The 21,099-nt window shown below is 36.4% G+C and overlaps 1 protein-coding gene across 2 annotated transcripts in view; it reads right to left on the bottom strand.

Moving 5' to 3' along the window:
- Positions 1–9,580, bottom strand: part of NAV3 (neuron navigator 3) — a 151,120-nt gene extending 141,540 nt beyond the window's left edge. For both annotated transcript variants that reach the window (XM_053462634.1, XM_053462633.1), the window contains exon 1: positions 9,314–9,580. In XM_053462634.1, the coding sequence (XP_053318609.1) occupies positions 9,314–9,556 (243 nt within the window). In that variant the 5' untranslated portion in view covers positions 9,557–9,580. The remainder of the gene's footprint in view (positions 1–9,313) is intronic.
- Positions 9,581–21,099: the final 11,519 nt, after the last annotated feature.

Below are 21,099 nucleotides of genomic sequence, written 5' to 3'. Positions count from 1 at the left end.
CCTCATGTTTTTCAATAACCTCAAAGCCTCTGAAAAAGGTTTTAAAGTTACTGGCATCATATCTAATGCAAGTTAGTTTTACTAATGGGCTTCACAAACCCATGTGACATCAATTGTAAATTTCACAAATTAGATTCTTTTTTATAGGGACAAATATTATGGATTAAGCAGTAGTATCCTGTTTTACCGGATTAATATGTATAATGTATATGATTTAAGTAATATTTATTGCTGTTGCTTTTGTTTCTATTTATTTTATGTTCAACATGAATGCTATTGTGTTTGTCTTTTATAACTCCTCATCTTCTGCATCTGCAACATTTCACCTATACAAAATGCTAGACTAAATTATATAAACTATATTTTTAATCACATTTATTTTTATTTATTTATTTAGACTGTATTTAAACAATTCATTATTTGCTTGTGATCTACATACACTTTAATACAGAAGAAAACTTTCGAGATATCTTTTAATACACATATTTGTTAATGCTTTTGGGGGGAAGGGAATTATTAAAATAAAGAGGTATTCTGGAAGCATGTAAGATAGCTATATCAAGATTACTATTCTATCTTGTATGAGAACCAGCATATAATGATGCATATCGTGGTATCATTGCTAGCTAAATGAGAAAATTGCCCACAAAATTGCTGAGATTAAATGAAATCTTACCTTGCTGTGCTATGCTTTGCAAGGTTACAGTATATTAAAAGGCTTTCCAAAAGACCAGATTATGTTTTAGTAATTCCAATCATTTATTATATTTTAAAGCAGATTTTATGTGGGCAAATGTCCTGTGTTATATTTCAGCTGTGATGGGGAAAAGGTTGAAACAGATAAATATATCCATTATAGGGGATTATTTCAAAAACGTATGTTTTATAACCATTTTTTGTACGAAAGTGACATGTAAAAATGAGACCGAATAACTTTGTGTGAGATTTAGAGATGTCAATTGCCTATTGTTTATACAATATTTCCTCACACATCACATCCAGTAAATCAAGCGATAGAATGTTGTCGTACTTCTCTAATCTACAATAGCTACTCTTGTTTTGAACTATGTCAGCGTGTACCAAGGATGGTATTATCAATAACACTATTTGAAAACATTATTGTACAAGCTATGAATTAATTCCTGTTCTAAGAAAACATCTCTCATGCAGCATTGGAAACCTGTAATCACAAAGTTCACTGCTGGAAATGGGAAAAAACAACCCTGCCAGCATATCAATACATGATATGTGCTTCATAATACCCTTTTTATGCCAGGTTTATTCCATAATGTCATTATTTTACAATAACATAAATAAATCACACAATTCCAACAACTGATATTATGAGCAAACGATGGAAAAATATTTAAGTGGTTCGTAAACAATCACAATGTCTGAACAACAATTGATATTTATAGTGTATTCTCTAGCACAGTTATCGAATATGTCCATATCGTAGAGAAGCATATCATAGAGTTGGATATTTGTGTGTGTTGTACAAAAAGTCCTCATCTGGCCCACAGGCCTCAAGATGAACAAACCTTTGAAGAATCTGTTTAGGTTGTGTTTGATTGTTTGAGTAAATGATTAAGGAGTGCACATCTCCAGCACTGGAGGCCCGCAAATAGGCCATCATTTTTGGATATCCCAGCTACAGCACGGGAATCTGAAAGGTCTATCAAATTAAGCCTACAGTCCGAAATTAAAGATATCTTTACTAACAATGAATTCCTTACCATCTGCATACCAACAGTTTGGCTTGAACGTATATGTCCGAGGTCTCCTAATAAGCATAATTCCTGTCTAAACAAATCTAGGCAAGGCACTTTTTCAAAACTATTAGAAAAATGTGTAGCCCTAGAAAGTGCTCAAACAGCAAACTCCATGAAAAGAAATGCAGACACTCTTACTGGTTATGATTGAATTTAGGGCTTATCTTTTACAGAGTTTCCTTCAGATTAAAATATCAAATGGAACCTGACAAGAGTGTGCACTACCCTCCCTGATTTCTAACATGTTTGTGGCCCTTGAGTACTGGAGTAGCGCACCCCTGCACTGAGTGGCTATGAGCATTGAGTCATAGTCCCTTTTGGTAAAGGTAGCTTCCGGGGGGAGGAAATAGCTTGACAGAGAGCCCTTGGAGGTAAAGGAGCCCAGGAAGGCTGAAACAATCCCAACACTTAGCTGGAAGGATGTATGAAGTATGTAGGTAGCAGCTGAAGCAAGTCTGGAGACAGCAGCTGCTGTTCCTTGGTGCCTTCAGACATCACAGGACACATGAAAGAAGGCGCAGAGGTTTCACAGACATGTAAGAAACTTGATATGGGATTCAAAAAACAATGATGTGAAATTTTAAAAACAAGTTTAGAAAGTAGAGAACCCTACAACAAGTGAATGCAAATCCATCAATGATTGAAACAACAAGATAATAGTCAGCATTTTCATCATAATGCCACTTTATAACAACATTATTTTTCAACCTAATTCTAAATGACAGCTGCAAAAAAGCACCGGTCTAGTTAGCATTAAGTAAAGCAAATCTGTGAGCAAATAATCTCTGTGTATTTCATATCCACATAATTATTCATGTCTCCCCTTAAAGAACACCCATAAATCTTAAAATATCTACCTCAAAACGAAAATCTCTTCCGTCTCTTATGAGTCACAAACCTCTTACTACTGTTATAAAGCCCACATCAAAGGACCACTTGCTTAACCAGTATAATTTCCTTATACTTCTTCAGTCATGTATTTGTCATTTAAATTACTAGATTCATTTTCTTTCAATGGCTTGATTGTATGCACAGCGCTTCTTTGTTTTTGCAGAAGGGTTGGTATGAATTTAAAGCCACGGGTGTTTCTTAATAACCCCAAACAAGTTACTGTCTACTCCCTAGGCCCATTTAAACATCTTGAAATTGTCTATTCTCAGATACAAATTAAGTTTTGGTTGGCATTGGGAAATACTTTTCATCAATTAACAAAAGGTTTCAAGATTAACCAACACCCTCTATTCAAAAGAACAGTGAATGATTCTATAGTGTTATCCTTGAACCCAGGTAACTGACCCCAGAGAAGGGAGCTCAGGTTATTGACTATAAAATTACCTTTCCTATTTTTGTGACAGGCAGGACATGAGTCTGGAGCATCTCTTACCATTGTGGGAATACAAAGTGTCGCCATGTACCACTATGCACTTTTGATTTACTAGAGGCTGTGTAAGAACTTAAACCCATCAGTCCTAGCCATGGTCAAAGCAAGATAACTGTGTCCCCAGTATATCAAATGACTAATTGAACAAAAATTACAAAAAACTACCGTTCTTCACTGAACGTTTCAACATTAGTTTTCTATTGATTAAATTTTTCTAAAGGATGGTAATGCATTGCTATCAATAATCTGTTTGAATGTTTATATATGTACATAAACATAGAGATTTACCTCTACACACACATACACACACCAATATGGGAACCGTATTCAGTGTCAAACCTATCCAAAATGTTTTGTAATTCTCCTAGGATGCTCTCGGCTCTGCTTCTCCAGTCGACTAAAGCCAGCTGGATTCATGTGTGAGAAACTAAGATTACAAGCAGTGCAATGGGAATCATTGGTGACAGAAAGAGGGTGTGACATTAAACTTAATGTGGCTTGGGTAATGTCTGCCAAAAAGGAGTACTCACCATGCTTTTGGGTGGAGTTCACATTTGGAACTATCCTTTGGCTTTTTACAGTAGAGGAAAAATACTACAAAATTACACATTATTTCTTATCTAATCACAGTTAAGGTATAGGATATAAGTCAAACTAGTGTTTTCCATTATTTATAATTCAGAAATGTATACAAAATATGTAAAGGCTATCCTGCAAAGTAGATGAAGTTCAATTTGCTATTTGTATTTTTATATCTTCACGCTAACAACAAGTGTTGATACATGTCATAAACTCTTATACAAATTAAATGAAGTCAAATGGAAAATATTTTCCTTTGAGCAATACAGTTTTGTAAGCAGCTATGTACAACTGAAGTAAAATGTTTATTGTTTCATTTTATTCTAATAAATGAATTTTATCTGCAGACCTGGAGGCTGCAATTGTTCTCTCTGTGCCTGCTCAAACACCACACTGAACTGATTATTTGCTAATGAAGTCATTTTTATCCAATGAAATCCCTTCCTATATAATCTTTCAATATAATAATAATATAATAATATCTGTCTGGGCAATTGTTTTTCTTTATCACACACGTGATACAAATTGTATTTCTACTGGGACTTCCCCTTTAATTAGTAAGTTAACCATGGACATAAGTGGCCATGATTTTTCTATATCAATATATCAACGATGGGAACGTTATAGTTGACAACATGCTGCGATGTTATACTCAAGTTACATCCCATCTTTATGCACAATGACTAAAGTTGATCACCTGTGCTTTTAAAAAGCAAAATAAAAAATCTACTGCAATGTATGCAATGCTGAATGGATCCTTTGTAAAAATAATTATAGCATGTTGGATGGAGCCAATATTTAAATTTAGTAACTCTTTCATACACAACTGAGTGTGTACTTTCTAGGCAGTAGTTTAATATGGTTCTCCTATGAATTACCGTATTTATCGGCGTATAACACGCACTTTTATATCTAAAAAAATAAGTTTACGCCGATAACTTTCTGTGCTGCACGATCTGCAGCCGCGTCTCCCGCACTTCCGGTTCCGGCGAGGGTGCGTGTTATACGCCGGTGCGTGTAATACGCCGGTAAGTACAGTATCTTTAGGTCAGAAGCATTCATCCACACATTCTCATACCTGGGAACCAGGGCCGGCCCTACAATGGAGCCGACTGGGGCAAGCTTTTTTTTTTTTTTTTTTTTTTTTTTTTTTTTTAAGCGGAGGAGAGAGAGGGGCACCGAGTGGTTTTCGCTTACCCGCTCGGCGCCCCTTTCTCTCTCTCCTCTGCGGCGAGTCTCCCTGTTCGGTCTCGGTGCCGGCTTGTAATGCAGAGCGCCGGAAGTGACGTCAATTTCCGGCGCTCAGCATTACAAGCCGGCACAGTGGCAGAGCAGGGAGACTCGCCGCAGGACTGTTTAAAGGTAAGTACCGGGGGGGGGTAGATTATGGCGTCGGCGAAGTTTAAAATGTCGCCCCCCCCCGGCGTCGGCGGGGGGGGGGTTTAGGCATTTTAAACTTCGCCCCAGGCGGCGTTAAGTCTTCGGCCGGCCCTGCTGGGAACACTCCAAGTTTGACCAGGAGTCTCCAGGTCACTTCTCTCTCTCTAGTCAGGAGGAGCAATGTTTAGCCTACCTAACCACTTTCCTTCCTACCCAATACTGTCTCAGGTTAGCAGGCTATCCATGCCCCATGACCGGTAAGGCCTCCTAGAAGAAGTAGAGCTCAGAGTATCCTGACCTGGCAACTCCTCATGTTTGCATATTTTTCCCATGGCAAATATTATGTAAATTATACTGTATATTTACTGTCAGAGTCAATTGTGCTTCTTCACTTTAAGTAATTTAAAAGTGATGTAAACCATGCAATGGCAAAAACAGAAGTCCACGTCTTTTCATGATATTGAGAATTTTAATTCAAATTAACCTTTACTGAATGCTGCTATTTTAGTGCTGTAATTTGTTATCTGTATTGACATTCACTTGTCCCCAGTTCTCTGCATTTTCTTTTCATAGTAAGAATTAAAAGTTGGAGCAAAATCAAAACAGATCTAGCTGCAAATGCCTTTCTACTTCATAACGCAAGCTGACTGCAGAGGCTTTAGCAGAGGGTAATAGGATAAGACGTTTTACCTCACAATTGTAGTTTTTTTTGTCTGGAATGATGAAAGGTCTGAATTGTCTGATTTCCAGGTATAAGTAAGTTAGATAAAATGCAGAAAATTGCCATATAACTTACATGTACAGCAGAGTGCTTTTAACCCATATAATGCCAAAAGGTTGGCAAATGTGCAAACTCTGGAAATCAAGAGGGTAAAACATGTAATTTCTTACTAATGTGACATGTGTCCAGTATAGATAATTAATTAGGAATTTAATGACAGGATACACTGTGATAATGTTTTGATAAAGCATTAATCTTAAGGAATTTTACAACTGTCTGGATTTTCTGTAGAAGGAGGGAGACTAGACTGAGACAATATTCCCAGGGCAAGTAAAGTGAGTGGCAGAAGCTGAATGACACCAGTTAAATTGGTTACATATATTGTATAGATTCATGACAAGTATTAAAAATGTCCTAAATGTGGCTAACATTTTAACTCTGGGCTGTACTGTAGGGGGTGACTAAATTTAGTAACATTTCAAAGAGCTTTTTGTATATTTAAGCTGTATGAAACATTGAGGGGAACATTTTCTAACATCAGGTTTGAGACTTTATTATCACTTTAAGTAACACATCCATTCTGAAAAAAGGACAAAAATCAAGAATGAAAGTTAGGCTTTATGGGTCAGTTGATTTTTATGGACCATCAAGGGTTGAAGTGTTACACAAAACCTGTCCAAGGAGCAAGAGAAGGTGATGGGCTGTTACACATCTACCAATGTCCCAGACTTTACAGGACAGCCACGATTTTCAGGCACTGTCCAACTTTTGGGGGTGTGGAGATCATGGGTAATTTTGGGAGATCCTCCTGATCACCCCTGACAAGCCCAGGGAACGTAAAAACCAATAAAGCTCCTGCATGGCTACTGACTGGCCAAGGAAGCGTAGATTCAATGAGGTCCTACATGTCTATTTGGGTAAGTTATATTAGGAGGCTTTGCTGTTACATGACAAAAAAGGAACAGAGCAGTTTTCCATTAAATCTGTAATTTATGTTACAGTATCACAAACACTCAGGTTTGATCTATATTTTTAAGGATGACCTTTTCCCCTTCTCCTTTAATAAAGATCCTAGATGTTTGTGGTTCTCAAAGTTGCAGTTTGAGAGGCCTTCTGGAATGGATATAGGCAGAGTGGGTTAATGAAATAAATTATAGAGATGTAAAAATAAAAACACATGCAGTAGAATAAAATAAGCCAAACCAAAATGTTCCCCAGATCAATGGCACATAATAGTTTATAGGCCTAAAACTTTCTAGAAGGTCAGCAAAACCACATTCAAAACCCTCTTTAAAATGTGGAAACCCACACGTCCTTTAAGTGAAGATTTTGTTTTCTATCTAATTATAGAGTTATTAAGAATACCATTTCAGATGATGTTTTACTTTTATATTATCCTTTAAAACAACACAAATTCCGCAACAACAATATGGGAAAGCAAAGTGTTGCCAGGAAAATACCATACAAACTATGAACTGGATTCGCTAACAAAACTTGGAATCGACTGAAGTTCTCACTTTTTAAAAGCATTCCCTTTCCAGGAACATTCAAATATTAGAAATTATGTATGAACAGCAAATCTGGTGCTGGTAAAAGTGGAGAAGTTCGCCAGATCACTCTGTTGGTCATTAGGTGACTGCATCACTTCTTTGCCCGCCATCTTTGCTCACAATGGTTAAATATACAGTGTATGCCGTACACAATGCTCATAACTGAATGATTAAGGGTTTTTTTTACTGAAATAATCAATACATGCACATGCCCTGTTGTGTAAAGGATAGTGGCTGAACTAAATATACCTACAAATGGCTACCCTGCAGAGGTGTGAGCTAATTATCAGGGAAATATTATGCAATATTATTTTGCAGCATTTATTTTATAGTCATAATTACTACTTTTCTGTCATATGCACAGATTTTTGTGCATGGTGATCACCTACCTATGGTATCTAAAGTTTCTTCATGTAATACACATATTTTCCCAAACTGTCAAATGTCACAAAATAACCATTTTTGCAACCATCATTGTGTTGTAGTATGTAAAATGCAATTAGCATCACTCAATTGTGTCAATTATGGGACAAATCACCAAATCTGAGTAAAACTATTTCATGTGCTTGATATGGCTTAATAAATTCAATGTGAAAAAATGTACCTTGTTTATATGTTATAGACTATTTATTAACTCATTGTCAAAGTCCTGATAACTAATTATTTCTCTATCCCAAACTCCCTCTTTTCACTCTCCCAAATCTACCAGAATGAATGAGTTTCCACCAAAAGGGTAGATAGTGTGACACAATCCAAAGCAATACAGAAACACAGATCCAGTTAAAACAGCTGCTCTCAATGATTTATATGCAATGTTGATTTTTGATTCTTATACAGTGCAATCAAATATCATAACACTGTACAATGGGTGGACAGGGCAAAACAAGTAGTATGTAACATAACAATTTGACTTACAGAGAAAACAGGTGAGGAGGCCATATTATTGTAACCTGTGAATACCCTAACCTACATTTATTTACTCACTAAGGATTAGAATATATGATCTGTCGTCTATAATTGGGCAGTACACCAATAAGATGTACATGACCGAGGGAACAATCATCCAAAGGTAATTCTTGATAACACCAAGTTACATTGTCCAATTAGCTAAAATTAATAAAAAGGTAGCCAAAGTGAAACTTTGGAGAGCATCTAGGGTTCCATAGGCCTGGGCCTTGGCATTTTAGGTCCGGGAGACAACCTATTGTGTACAACCATGTGTACACGACCCCGTGCTAGATCCACACAGTTGACAAGCTGCAGTCTTACATCCCCCAGCTAGACTATTGCAGCATGCGATAAAGGTAAGTGTAAGGCACAAAGGATACCTATCCACTGTACATTTGCCTGGTGTGCCTGATGGCCAGCTCGGGCATGGCCATAAACAAGATGATTTATTGAAACCCCATATCTAACAGAAGAAAAATATCTCACTATAATATAACCTGGTTAGTAATCTGCTCCTTGCTTGTATTTCCTCTTGATCCTCTAAGGGACCCCTTAGACTGTGGGGGCTCTAAGCAGCTGCTTAATCTACTGATATGATAGCATCAGCCCTGAAAATTAACTTGCAAAGCACAATTATATTCAGCAGTACTGGATAACTGAAATAAATTGCCAAATCATAAACATGGTGAAAAAGTCCTACAAGGTCCTACTCTTGAGATATTTACTAGTGAAAGAGACAAATTCAGCAGGGGAGGTGGAACAGCATCTTTAACACTCCCTATGCCAAACTTAAAAAAAATAATTAATTGTGCACCCATTCTAATAATGTCACACTAGTAATAGAGAAAAACACGATTTTCATGGTATACATAGGAGTAGAAACAACCCAATTCAATATATCGATAATTTTTGTGCTCGTTGAACAAGTGTTCCTCCCTCTACAGGTGATGCACACAGGCAGAGAACTATAGATTTTACTAACCTTTCTGTCGTCAGGATCCTTGACATTTCCTTGGAAAGTTTTCTTCTCTTCAAAATCGCAAGATGATTTTAATGTGAGCTGACAAGGATTCATTGACTTATCTGCCCTTGTATGCTCCAGAGTCCTTGACGGATACTGTTGTGACACAGTCCTGCCAACTTGTGGTATAGGTAGGGCTGTATGAATTGGCTTTGATCCTACAGCTGGCTGTCTTAACTTGGAAGAAACTCCAAGAGCAGACATAGTTTCTTCTGAGTATTTGTATTTCCAAAGTAAAAAAAAAAAAACCTTCCAGATACAACAAAAAAAAAACTCTCCTGAATGAAGAACAAAGTGAGAGTCCTAATCCGGTAGGTTCCAGTTTACAGCATGATGTGTATATTAGGTAAAAGATTCAGCCGAATGGGTTTTTTTTCTTAAGGATTGGGCTTACACACATTTTCGTAGCGCTGCTGGGATTTTCTTCATCTTAAAGAATTCTCACACACAGACTCGGCTCTGCTAGGCAGTTGCACAGTAATATTAAACACTCCTTTGGGGCGTGAGTCCTGTTTGAAGGTAACTATCACAGATCTTTCTGTCTAGGATTATGATTCATTCCCCACCTCCTCCAAAGCATTTCAAGAATGGGCTTTCTCAGAATTAGAAAAAGGGGGGAAAAGAAAACGACTGCACAGAACGCTGTCTCACTGCAACTGTCAAAATAGCAGTGGTCGCAGGTTCTTCCTGACTGCATCGACAGCCAGCCTACATTTTTTGTTAAGAGAAAAGTTTCTCTTTATTTTTGTTACTTAAAAAAAAGGAGGCAGGACGTTCAAAGTGGCCAAAACAAGCAGCTGTGAAACACGCTTTTATTCAGGAAACAAACTCAGCAAAACTGTTTGTCTGAATCCTGTTGTTTTTTCCTACTTGTACAAACATTTTTTTTTACATTATTCCTGGTAAACACAAAAGCAGCAGGTCTTTGTTTATTCCTTGTGACACATGCAACCTGTTAACTGTGTGATCCCTGAATCATTTACAAGTCTCTATTAGAGCTTAAAGGCAGGTACCCATTCCAATATTAGGACTCATCATGCTGAACTGAACCGTTACCAGTTTTTTTTCCCTCGAAAACTGGTAACTTTATCTCAGGGGAAGTAGTACAGAAATTAATATACAAACTAGTAAAGTGCTGTAACAAGACATTATGAATAAAGATACCCTACATAAAAGTATCACAATTGTGACACACATATAGAATGGTTACCATATTAGCAAAAAGCAGTTTTGGTTCAGCTGCACCAAAACTGAAGTGCTCTAGCTTTTGTAAATGATGTCCTAGCTTTTAATTGTGCTAGAAATGTCTGTCACTCAGGTGTTCATACCAGCAATATGCACGTTGGATTTGATGGATTATAGAGAATTATCAGTCTCTAGCAATGGAGGCGCTAGTTTGCTTGCCCTCGCTCCTGATTTTTTAAGCATGTGATGATTAAATGTGGCTCCTATGAGCTATTTTACCCAGTGATTATACTTGTTTAAGTGGACTCTCTGATTATTTAAATCCATTTAGGTTTTGGGGACCTGAGAGTGTATCCTCAATAGGATTTTACCACAGAACAATAAAAGTGTTTGCTGTCTTAGAATTTATTTTGATATTCAGCATTAGGATTCATACAACGAAGAAGCAATCTTCAGACCTAGATTCTCTTCATTCTTTATATACCCCTTCCTTCCATTCTTAGATTGTATCTGCAACATTGCCCTCTGACACTACAAAATCTAAAATAATGTTGTGTGTATATATATATATATATATATATATATATATATATATATATATCCCTGTATTCCCAGGCATCCAGATAAGGAATGGGACTGAAATGGACTGTTTTTGCTTTATGTGACTTATCAGTACTAGAAATGTTTTGCTTCTTTAACAGAAAATTGCTGAAAAACTTTAATAAGCAAATATCCACTTGTGAATGTTATAATTGTGGCAATTCTCATGGGAAGTATGATTTTTTAAAGCAACTTCTTGTGTACTGCTTTTATTTCCAAAGCTTCTCTGTCTTTATCTTACGTCTCCTAATTGTGTTAGACAAAGGACTCTGGATTCTGTGCGCTTCCTACTCCCACCATCAGACTGCTCTGTACTCCCAGAGGTGAACAAAGTTATGACAACTCAAACAGATAACTTCCTTTGATAAATGTTGTAGGAAGGGATTTCTGATAAGAGATAGATAAGGTTTGTGGAATGTAATCAGTGTATCTGAAAGCTGTGTTACTTATTCTAACATCAGTCACATCAAAATGTTGCAGAAAGACAAGCCAAACTGATTGTACTATTTTACTGTAGTGATGTTACTTTCTAGAAAATAATCCTTTGACAACCCTTCTCCAAGATAACAGCAATAAAAAGCTGTACTTCTTAAAGTGGCCTTTACTTGTGTATAATAAATCAGTGAGTTTCTAGGCATGTTGGTTTGGGGTGGATCTGTCACCTATGCACAACATAACAATAATGTGAAAAATGCTTATGTGTTGTGATATTTTTAAGCAGATCAACCATTTTAGATACATTCAGTAGGCTTTAAGCAACTAAACTGATTACTAAACCCAAAGGCCTGTCTGCATATTATTTATTTTTTTTACGTTAGAGCATCTAGGAAAAGTTGAGTTTCAATCAGAAAAGAAGAGACATTGTAAATCATTTTAGCTGTCAGACTGAGTGCTGAACTACATATAAATGAATATGATTTAATATCATATTTCCAAATATATATCCAGTCTCATATGGATTGTGGTTATATTCCTCCATGCTAACAGAGGGTAGCACTTGTTAAGTGTTAAAAGGACAACCCGCACTGAGGGGAAGATGTTAACAGGCTTCTATAAACTAGCTGGCAAGGTCTCAGTGGCAAGTGAGAGCTTTTCATCTGAGAATGGAAACCATTGCTATATGAACTCTGGCACACATGTCTGTTTGGGTCGGTAAAAGGGAATTTTAATGTCTCAGCTACACTGGCATTTACTACTGGACTGAAATATAAAACAAACTCCTCCATGAGGTTTCCATTGGCTTAAGGAAAGATTAACATCTGGTGTAAGCATGAGTAGCAGGTTTTTGGCCAGTGCTGGCAACGTCAGGAGCACAGAGGAGAAAATCTGACATTGAGGGAAACTTTGATGTCTAAGAGTTCTGTAGGAGTGTGACTATCACATACACACACTCAATAAAAGGAGAAAAACACACAAATAGGTATTATCAACAGGCAAGTGAAATATACGAAAGGTGGGTATATGTATTACAGGTGGCTATATGTGTCTAAAATGGCTAGACATAAAACATCAAATTTAATAAAATGTATGAAAAATTTTAAACACTTTGTAGTGTTTCTTAAAAATTGATTGTGTGAACTACATAAAATCCAGAGTACATGGGCTGCCATTAGGGGGGAGTATAACCAGTACACCTGTATGGGGGCCAGGGCCTTTCCTGTACCAGCCACACCTCAAGTTCACATTTCATTTTATTGACATGCTTTGCGCCTTGTGTCAGTGATGAGAACTGGCATCAACACAATTGTTCCCTGTGTTTATGTCTATGCAGGCACTGCACGCTTCCTGCAGCTCAAGGGGCCAGAGGGTCATAGGGCTAGGGATAAAGAGATTGGGCACAGGAATATGGGGGTTTGGTAGACAGAGACTGTTTCGCAGGGAGATGGGAAAAGCTACAGGGACATGTGAATGGCATAGAGACATTGGGCACAGCAAGACTGGGACAGTCTTTGGAGTAGAGGGACATTGAGGGAGTAGATTAAGGGAGATAAATGTGGGAGGCATATATAAAGAAAAAAAACAAAAGTTCAGTGGTGGCCCTGCACAATGCTGTAAACCAATGTCAAACAATATGCAGATGAGGATTGTCTGCACAGGTAAACATTTTTTATATATAAAGTACGTATTTGTCAGAAGAGAAGGAGTGCACTAGCTATGTTTCATATTATTCTGTTCACTTACAATGGGGAAATCCAGCTATGGAGTATGGATCCAGCTTGGCACACAAAGAGAGGCTAGTAATATATTTGTATGCATGTATGTTATTGAAATTACAACTGTTTAAGGGTAAGCTATGGTTACCTGGTTTGCAGTTTGTATTCATTTCTTTTAACCCAGGGAACAAAATGAGTGGTGTTATATTTGCATCTTACAGAGATGGCATTTTAACATTTGACTATCCCATCCTGAAGCCAATGATACAGTACAGCCATATGGATAGCTTACGGCATTCCTGGTATATTTAAAAGCTTCACATTTTCCCTTATATTTTCCATATTATTGCCATCCTCTTGGCAATTCACCTGAACTGCTTTATCATCTACAAAGAAAAGGAAATACGATTTAAGCATCTGCTGCAGACAAAAGCAGACCCAGTTCACATGTTTCCTTCCTGACGGAGAACACAGTGGTTCAAGTTATTGTACATATGTGCCTCATAGACAAAAAATACCTATCGGGCCAGGTACTCATTAGAATTAGAGTTAACATATTTTGAGTGTCAATTACAATACAACAAGCTTGATACTTTGAAGGTTATGTATTACAGGTGCCATGTTTAGAAATGGTTGCAGAAAACACAATTTGCACATATCAATCTTTAAAGGGAGACTTCCATCATTTTTATCAGTGTCAAATTAAAATTTGTTTTACAATCATTTTTATTTTAAAGTTAGTTTTCTTTTTAAAAACAGTTCTAGTTTTTGCATAATGTAATGTATTTACAAAGCTGTCAAAACTACCCCTGTGGCAAGAACCTTGAACCTTATACTGGGCAGAGAAGGTGTTCCCTATAGAGTACATTAAAGGAATCTTGAATTTATCCTTTCACATGTCACATGGGAGGTCATTCAGGACACTGTGAACTTTTTACATGTCACCTCTCTTTTCACAACCAACTAAAACTGTATTTTTTCTTGTCACCCAGTGTTTAGCCCTGCTTGCACTGTTCTGTTATAAAGTCATTCTGATTTTCTTTCATGATCTCTAGGAGGCTTAAGCATTATAACCACAAGCAAATGGCCACAGTAACATAAAAGATTCCCTGCAAACTTCCCAGCAGTGTTCACAATTTTCTAATAACACATATAGTACGCTGGCCTTTTTTTTTAGGTCACGGACGGTGTATCAATTCCACAATTTCTTTATTACTATTCTCTGGTTTATGGCATGATTATTGGTACATTATGAAAGCATGCCGTATCTCATTACTTTCTTGCAATCAAGAATCCTATGATTAAAGCTGTATTTTATACTGCCTAAGCCCTTAATTGCATATGCCTGAAAATAGACCCTGAAATCAGTATAATATAGTACATAATAATGAGCACCGTGTCTGAGATAGCCATTGAGTCAATCAAGATTCTATTTACAAACTATCATTAAGGACACAAACTAAACAAGGTAGATAATAAATCATAATCTCACAAGTACAGTGCCTATAATTTAATATCCCAGATTACACCGTCGATGTTGGATTGCCACTAAAAGAGTGCTGTAGCAGAACAAAATACGTTTTAAAAGGCACTGTGCTGTTTTGTTTTTTTAACAGCTGCGGATGAGCCATTTATATGTATTCTAGCTATGTTATCTCAACACAATCTACTAGAAAAACACCCTGACCCCCAGATACTACCTTGTGGTATATAATACAAAGCTCAATCTTAATAACCCAGCCTGACACTTTGACACACGTTTATTGGGCCAAAATTAAATAAAACCAGGTTTTTGTCAATCCTAAACTAATTTTCTTTGCATAGCGCTGGCATCTTCCACTTTAAAGACTGGAAATGTCCCTTTTTCATTGCCACTGTGAACAGAAACCCACACAGCATTAGGCTTTCAGATTAAAGGGGCCAGTTTGTGTAAACTGCTGTAAATTGTATCCTTTCACATACCACTGACAATGAACATTGTAGGCTCTACAAAGCTGAAGCTTCAGGAGAGCATAGACAAAAATAAGTGGAGTTTGAAGGAAGGTAAGCAACAATACCATTATGGGAGTAGTTATTTATATATGTAGCACTGGATTGTTTAGCTAGAGGCATTCATAGCCCAAAGAGGAAGGTTGTTCTGCCACCTTGCAAACCTCTAGTAAGCCTCATGTAGAATATTGTGTACAGTTATGCAGACCCCCATCTCAAGATGGATACAGAAAGAGATTATTGAGAGTGATCTGAGAAGAGCTGCTAAAACATTAAACTATTTGCAGCAAAAAATCAGGAAGGGCTAATGGATCTCAACATGTTAAGCTTGGAGAAGGTAAAGGTGATATGATAACAACATAAACATTAAAAAAATGCCTAAATGCATACAAAAAAGTGCAAGAGTTATGCGTATACCATGAAAAGTAGTCTATAGTCTAAAACTGGAGGGTCAGACGCTTAGATGATGTAAGGAAGTTTTGCTTCCTTACAGGGTGGAACATACGTTTAAAAGGCTTCTAGCAAAAGTGGTAGAGGTTAATAAAGTAATGTGTGGGATATGCATAAAGTTATCCTGAATATAGCACCAGACAAAGAACCAGGTTATGGGGTCTTCATAGAAGAAAACAATAGGAAGACTAAATGAGCAGAATGGTTATCTGCTTTCCAAACTTATGCTTATATTAAGCCATATCCATGTTTTACCTCAAGTAGCATAGCAAAGCATGTATATAAAGAGTTGAAGGAGCACACGTAACATACTTAAACCAGTATAAGAAATGGATTGTAGTGAAAATTCACTAAAATCCATATCTTATACTGGTTTAAATAATAATTGTATCTTTAGATCCTTTTACTCTTTCTATGGTTTTAGTTTAAAAAGCAGATTGGGGTGTTTCCTACTTAATTAAGTGAGCTGCATTAAATTATCTACACCTTGGGTTGTACCAGGGGCGTTGCTAGGGGGGGCTACTGGGCCGATATCAACTTCCTAGCCCCGAATGGAGATTTGCGGCTAAAGCATACTTTACCCCAAGTCTCTCTTCAGGGCTATGAGCTATGAGGTAAAGAGCAACAGAAGGAATGGTAAAGAGAAAGAGGGGCAAATAGAGATAAAGAGAAAGGGTAGAGAAAAAGAGGATAAGAGATAAAGAAAAAAAGGGGGTGACAAATAGTACAGAGAGATACAAAAGAAATGGAAAAGATAAACAGAAAATGAAGAGATAGGAAGGAAGGAAGAGGAGGAGATATAATGAGAAGGATGATCAAAGAGAAGAGTGGGATAAAGCAAAAGGGGAGAGATAAAGAGAAAATTGAGAGATATGAAGTAAATGGAGAGCTAATGGGAAAGAAGAGGAGAGCTAAAAAAGCAAAAGGAGAGTTGAGATATAGAGAAAGTAAAGAGATAACGAGAAAGGGGAAAATCAAGAGGAGACCTGAGACTCTGAGAGGAGACTCCTGTGGATGCAATCTGGGCAAATCCTGCCATTTCTTTTTTATTACATTGGTGGAACAATGCACAGGTTTAAGAATAAATGGCATGTTTAATGTTTACACTTACTTCTGTGTCAGTTGTATAAAACTGGTTCATTTCTACCAGTCACACATGCCTAGCTAATCACTAGGAGGATAGAACTCTTGGCCAGAATAAGTGGTACAACTCATGAAAAATGCAGGTGGAAAGTGCTAGTTTCATAACATTTCCACTTTTGAAGTCGAAAGGTAACCAATTATCTTTAAGAAATATTTCAATATTTCAATATATTGCAATATTGTTTGTGTGCATGTTTTTTACATTATTAATAAAATGCTTTCTGTTATGGCATGCTGAAGCATTTAGTGAGACAGAAATGTAAATATATTATAAATGCCTTAGGATTTCATAAAGGAAACAAAGTACGTGCTTTTATAATAAAGTTATAAGTACAACATGTAAACCAAACTCGGCTCATGTTAACTCGGATACACTTGTACCATTTTACAGTTATGTTTCTATGCTCAGTTTTATGTTTTTATTAAGAAAAAATGTGTTATTTTACTTTTTTACTTCATGATAAGGAGACTCAAGTATGAGAAGCCCTCTGGCAGAAGTAGCATTCATGGAAAGTTATATTTAATTCCATACGTCAAATAGTATTATTGACCACGCCGAAACCACTAGAAACGGATAACATGTACAGGCCTCATAAACATCAAGCTAGACTTGTATGAGAACATTTTTGTTCTTAGCTTAATTGAAAACACTCTTGCACTCCTAATCGTTACAGTTAGTCTATCAAACATTAACACAAGAAATACTTCTTTGACTAAGTAATTTCCATTTTACACCAATAGATCATTTGAAATAAAGTCTAAAATTATCACCTAACTTATTCCCTTAAACTAATAACTGGGTTTTTTTTTTAAATAGTCATTTAAAAATCTGGTTTTAATGAAAGTATCATTAAAGTTTAATGCAGAAGTAAAAGAAGCCAATGCAAATATTTTTTAAATCATTCTTTTATTACCTTGGAACACAAGCATTCCAAGAAAATATTAATTGATGTCACTATTTTATGTTTAACTTATCCACAATTAACAATAGTATTGTATAGTATACAAGATATAGTTTCCTGACAAATGTAATTGACACACCGTCTGATTTATATTTTATCTTCTACATTTATGTTAATTATGTGGAACTTGAAAAAAAGGGAAAGGCAAGTATTTATCAGGTATGTATTATTACCTACAGCAATGCACTGCACGTTGTTAACTGCCATACCTAGAGGAGGAACTTCTCAGGTCCACTATCTTGGAGGGCTCCCACATGAAGGCAGAGAAGGGCTATGGTCAGATCAATCCAGGGTCCTACATAAAGGGCAGGGTTAGGGTAAGAGAGGGGGTAGGACTGTGCAATGAGTAGACAAGACTAGGCACACAGTGGTCTAGAAACCATCAGCCCAGAAGGACCATCCAAGAGGTTCATCAGTCTGCTGAAACGCATATGGCCTCGGGGGTAGAAAAATATTAAACAAATAATACTACAACGTTAACTTTTTAAAAAACCTTTGTTGCCTGCCAACCCACAATTATTAAAAATGATATCAATATGTAAGGGAGTATTTGGCCCCCCATAACATAAAAAACACCAATGTATTAGAAATATTACTGTACTCAAGGGATGTTTCTGAACATAAATTGCTTTTTTGTTTTTTTAGCAGTGACGCCTAGTATATGGAAGAAATTTCAAGCCAAACTGCCAAAAAAGCCCCTTTTCTTAATGTACCATAGTGCTAATAGTTATTGTGTTATATTTATGGTAATGGTATGTAGGAAAGCCCTGCTTGTCCTAAAAAAGTTCTCTTTTTAGTGTATGAAAACCTTTGGTCATTTAGTAGTTTAAAAAATAATTGAGTTGCTTACAAACAAAAGACCTGTCTTACACACACTACTATATACAGTAGACAATGATGACAGTCAACCAAATTTTTAATCACTTTGATGGTTTCTATGACCTCTCCCACCTTCTTTACTTTCTTCTAGTGTATACATATTAAAGGAATAGTGCAGGCCCCAAACATTTTATTATTATTTTAAAAACATGTTGGAATCCATTTTGTATGGACTCATGCAAGGACCATGCATCTTACGGCATGCCAACTGGTGGAGACATTTTTTAGTTATTGGAGTTATAAAGTGAAAACTCACTTAACTTCTCCTTTGCTGCCTTTCAGTGAAACCCCAAAATAAAAGTTGGATGCATATTTCCTGCGCATACTCAGTGGTTGACTAAAGGTACTACCACTCATATGCAAGTATTGTACATACACAAGTTTCCTGCTTTCCATACAGGCAGCTAGAGGAGAAGTCTCACTTGCTAATGCTAATTAGCTAAAGAATGATTGCATTAAGAAATGCATGTTTCGCATCAGGTGAATATGTCTAGCCTATATAGTATATTATTATTTTTCAAAGTAGATCTAACTGCTAAAACTGCAGCAAATATTTGCTTCACAGAACTTCAACGCCATTGTTACTGTAATTTTGTACAACCCCAAAAATAAAGTAGATTATCACCAACATTAATGCAAATTAAGTTATTTTTAAGGATAAAGAAACAATCCACAATGATATATTTCACATAAGATCAGAATATAGCAGTATAAAAAAACCACAAAGTACACGCAATGAGAATAACCATGTAGAAGACCCAATTCACCACCATTTTGGTGTAAAAACTTTTTTCAGGGGTAAGGTTTTATGCTGAAAAGTTTTTAACATGTAAATAAAGGCATTGGTAATGTAACAGTTCTGCTACTAAATTTTTTTAGTTTGTGCTAAATGACCAGAGCAGTTTTTGTGTTTTTGCTATGTCTTTATTAAACAGTGATTGTCCACTAACTCATTTAGTGTACCCCACAAAATAACAATTATGTATATAAACCATCATTTAATATTAAAAATATCTAAAAATGTGGGAAAAATTAGGGGGGAAAGGCAATATTTTCACAGTTTCACATATAAAAACTATAAATAATCAGTATAAATGGAAAAAAATCCTCCAAAAATGTACTGTATTTAGGTATTTGTCCTGTTTATGAAAGCACCTCATATGTCTTTCATTTTCATGAAAGGTATTTTCATTTATTTTGGCACTTACAGGGTTAACTATGAATGACGTGCATCGCTGTTTCTAAACAAGATTTTTTTTCAAATGTGGTATGCTGGTAGTTGTGCCCAAATAGCAGCCAGAAAAAGAAAAACTGCTGAACAAAAGTATAGATTTTTAGAAAGTAGACATCTCAATGTATTTTACTAGGGGCATTTTAACACTTTTTATTTAACTATTTTAACACCAATCTGTCCTAAACATTGCAGTAAAATTTCATTTTTTTTTCATTTTTAACAAACCCATTAGGTCTTTTAGGTTCTGCGGTTTCAAAATTGGAACATGCGCATTACAGTTTTCACGGAATTTTGACAGATCCGTTTGCTGGGTCCAGGTCTCATTTGAGACACAGTAGAGGTCCCATATTTCATTTTAACCCCATAAAACAGTATATTCCCTGAAAGCACAAAGCCCAAGGACCTCAAAGCCGCTCCCTTACATTTCAGCTTTGCTAAAATAGGGGTTAGCTGATAGCGTAAGGGGTAACACTAGGATCCTGTTGGTGGATAGTTATCAATATGGTTAGATGTTTGGTTACAGTACTGTATAGTGTTAGTGTTATGGATAAGTATCAGATTAGATCCCTGGCTATTGAACTGAGATGGATCAATGATAAGTGACCATAAAGGTCATTAGTTTTTTGTATTATTACCTTAGATTACCTCTCTCTCTCTCTTTCTTTCTAGGGCATGGTGATTCAGGGGCTGTCATAATGATCAGATCCCTCCTTATGGCCTCTTAGTCTTTTTGGTCTGTACATCTCATGATACACAGCCAGACTGATAAGAGTTAGGAACCAACAACAGCTTTAACGCCTCAAGGTATTTTACTATTTAAGTAAAGTAATGTTCCCCACTGCTCACAAAATTGTGACATATGGTGGTATAGTTACATGTGATCAAGAGACAGTGCCCAGAAATCAGGACTGTCCCATGAAAACCATGACTGTTGGGATGTATGACATTTTGTGATCTTATATTACAGACCTGTGTACATTTCCAGATATAGGTCCATAATAGTCTATTATAGTCCCTTGTTTTTATATGAATTGCTACTCTTTGCCCCGATTGGCAATATGGTCATTATGCATTATTAACGACCTGCTTGAGAAAACTCAGATACTGTATGAAAAGATTAAAATTCAAATACTGTATAAAAGACAAAATAGA

This window comes from Spea bombifrons, chromosome 4 (genome assembly GCF_027358695.1).
Source record: "Spea bombifrons isolate aSpeBom1 chromosome 4, aSpeBom1.2.pri, whole genome shotgun sequence".
Classification (NCBI taxonomy): Eukaryota; Metazoa; Chordata; class Amphibia; order Anura; family Pelobatidae; genus Spea; species Spea bombifrons.
This window is presented reverse-complemented; position numbering and strand designations above follow the sequence as displayed.